General features: G+C 43.2%; 1 protein-coding gene across 1 annotated transcript; it reads left to right on the top strand.

Moving 5' to 3' along the window:
• Window positions 1-1,389: 1,389 nt before the first annotated feature.
• Window positions 1,390-1,998, top strand: LOC310876123 (large ribosomal subunit protein bL21m-like; the record flags this gene model as incomplete). Its single annotated transcript, XM_083789568.1, has 1 exon — window positions 1,390-1,998. The coding sequence occupies one exon, from the start codon at window positions 1,390-1,392 to the stop codon at window positions 1,996-1,998; it is 609 nt and encodes a 202-aa protein (XP_083645694.1).
• Window positions 1,999-3,476: the final 1,478 nt, after the last annotated feature.

Raw genomic sequence — 3,476 nt, 5'->3', positions numbered from 1 at the left:
CTAAAACGGGTAGTCCCAATACTTGATTCTGATTGGCTGGTTACCGTCACGTGACCGGTGTAAATTCCACCGATAACCCACTCCTTCAATCACTGGGGCTACTTGCCGAGCAAAACAAAGAAGTGATGTGGGGGGCTCGCTCTGGTGGCGCAAAGCATAGCTACTTTTGTGAATTCAATCGTTTTATTAGGTTAATATTGCTATATGTTTGTAACCGTTTTAGAAAAGCAATAAGCCACTCGAGGCCCCAGCTTACCGGGTATTTTACACTGGCTGGGGGGTAGAAGACCCGGTAACCTGAGACCTCTCGTGGCTTATTGCTTAAATTTACATGGATGACCAATTTGAAGCAGATTGAAGGGTGCAACACGGGTTGTCTTGTGGATCTTAACCACTTGAACGTCGATTAGCCTTATTCTGAGGGGAACTTTAGGTAAAAATAGACAATCTACAAGCTTGTAGATCGCTATTTTTTGCAAAGAGGTTTGGTATAGAGGGAATAGATGGCATGCCAAGTACAGGGTTGAGGCTTTAAGTGGATAACTGTCTGAAAATATTGTAATACATGTGGTTTCTAGCGTTCTACAAAAAAAATTAGTAAATGTCAGACCCTGGAAGCACCACAGACCACAATTTATTAAAACTATAATGCTCAAAATTACATTACGTATAAAATAGAAGAATGCAAATGGCTGATTCATATAAATTGATGCAATACAGTGCAATGACCCCAACCTAATAAAACCATCTATAAAATACAGGCCTATATAAATCAGTGGATAAATATGCATACAATATGCAACAATACTATTAGGGCATGCATGCAAGGCTCATGTCACGGTAGGCTGTCACGCCTACCGGCGCATGCGATGTCACGAGACCTGGGCATAGTACATAGTATAGGTTGTCTCCATATATGGAGCTCTAGGTGAAAGCCTGTGTTATTTCACCTGGAGCTCCATATATGGAGACAACAGCGATATCCAGCACTGACATCAGACTAGAAACCTCATAATATGGATATACACGCCCGGGCATCGTCATGGTGATACGTATACTCGGTTAGCTGGCATCGTCATCATGAGTCATGACGGGCATCTATAGTGAACCATATATTTATAATAAGAATCCGAAGAGGTTCTGTGGGGGATCGCGACTACACTGCTCAGCAAGATCTCAAATCCTCAGAATATACAGTACCCAAGCAAGACACAGGATACAGGATGCAACACATAGGACACAGGACTCGAGGCACCACACTCAAGACAGGGGCTGATGTCACGTGATCTCCCGGTGACATGGGGGCTTGCCTGGGATGAGTGACCGGGGTTTGTGCGACCCCCATAAGAGAAGACATTTACAGCCGGATAATCACTGTGACACACCGATATGGCGGTGACGTTGAGAAGCTGCTTCGTTCACATGTTCAGAAGATTACAAGTCAACAACGTGGCGCTGTCTCCTACCGTCGTCCTCACCCGGCAGCAGAGTTCTCACGGTGTCAGCCTACCGTCCGGTCGTGTCGTTCCACGGACCTCTCTCTCCTCTCCTCCGTGGTCAACAGAGTCGCATCACATCGACCTGGAAGAACAGCGGCGGCGACACGCAGCGGTGGTCCAGAAGGTGAACGACCTCCTCCTGCGCGGTCAGAACTACGGCAGGCTGTTCGCCGTGGTGCAGTTCTCTGGACGTCAGTGGAAGGTCACCGGAGAAGACCTGATCCTCATAGAGAACCATGTGGAAGCACAGTGTGGGGACAGGATCCGCATGGAGAAGGTGCTGATGGTCGGAGGAGAAGACTTCTCGCTGATCGGCAGACCTCTGCTGGGGTGCGATCTGGTCCGGGTCGAGGCCACCGTGGTGGAGAAGACTGAGTCGTGGCCCAAAGTCGTTCAGCGCTTCAAGAAACGCAAGAGACACGAGACGCGGAGATGGATGGTCTCGCCGCAGACTGTACTGAGGATCAACAGCATACAAGTGGCTCCAGCTCTCTCATGAATATTTACAGTATTAACCCATTTTGGGCGGGAACCCCTTTTGGTGTTAGCATTATGCTATGGTTTAGCTATTGAAAAAAATCAGATCTACAAGCTCATAGCGCGCCACCGAGTGGCACACTACGAGCTTGTAGGTCTGCTATTTTTGAAGAATCATGAAAAGTGACATGAAAGTGTTTGAGAACGACTGACATAGAAAAACAGAGCTTTTTCAAGAAAACAGTCAGGATTTAGAAGACATTTCTACACGTAATCAAACGGTGTTTCACTTGGCTTTGTGTGGTGATGAAGGGGAAAAACACACACTGTGTGAGCAGAGGAGGAGAGAAATAACGTAACTTTTCATTTAAAACGTTTTCTCCATAAACATAAAGCACTTGATGAATGGAGACCAACAACGAGCCAATTTGTGCCACAATTTTTGTATTTTTTTCATGTGTTTATGAGGTGACTACTTCATTAGACACCCTGGAGTCGTTTTTATGTGAAATGGTGTATTAACTTTGTATTTAGGGTTTCTTGCTGGAGGCTGAACCCTTGACAGTCAAACGGGCCAATGAAATAAAAAGTAATATAGTGACATAACACTATCAGCCCCTCCCCTAACCCCTCCCCCTTTATCATACAACTACAGCTGTGGGTGCGGCTTCAGTTCAGGTGGATCACCACCCACCAGGCAAACCAGGCATGCTTAATGAACTGGTGGGCGTGCCCACATAAAAACAACATTTTAACAAATACTGCACACTTTTTTGAAAAAAATATACCTCCTTATATAACAATAAGACCTGATGATCATGTTTTAGGGTGGAAGAAAATAACGGCACTCCATCTTTAAAGATGGTGGTGACTGCTTCCTGTTTTTTCTCTCCTTACGGTCACGTTACGTAGAGTTTAATGATTTATGAGTTTATAACTTTTATCTGTCCATAAATGAAGGGAATTATGAAATGAATGAAGAAAATCAATATCTCCCACAAAATATTTATATGACCTATTCTTGAAAACATGTCTTCCATCCAATCCCTGAAATTATCAATACTTGAATCCGGTATACACAACTGATTAAGACATTTCTCTTATTTTCCATAAAGATCTCAATAATTCTATTCAGGACATTGTTATAATTTAGCTATTGGAAAATAGCAGATGAGCTTGTAGGTCTGCTATTTTTGAAAAATCGTTAAAATGTGGTGCAAATCTTTGAATATATATTCTTTCAGAGCGAACGTTTTTAACTCAAATCTTTGCTTCTGGATGGGTCCCTGGAACAACATATTTTCAGATGGGGGTCGGCGGCCAAATACATAATCTTTGGGGTCCTTAACATGAAATATTGAGAACCACTAATATAGAAACATGAGGTTTTTCAGAAAAAATACATTTTAAATATAAATTATTTTAATTTGAACGTCAGGCCTAAATGGGATAACCACCTGTGACAAATCTTAAAATTAAAGTTTGCATCCACATATATTG

Source organism: Protomyctophum parallelum (assembly GCF_964188405.1).
Source record: "Protomyctophum parallelum genome assembly, chromosome: 18".
Lineage (NCBI taxonomy): Eukaryota > Metazoa > Chordata > Actinopteri > Myctophiformes > Myctophidae > Protomyctophum > Protomyctophum parallelum.
Note: the sequence above shows the minus strand (reverse complement) of the source record. Positions and strands in the feature narration are given on the sequence as shown.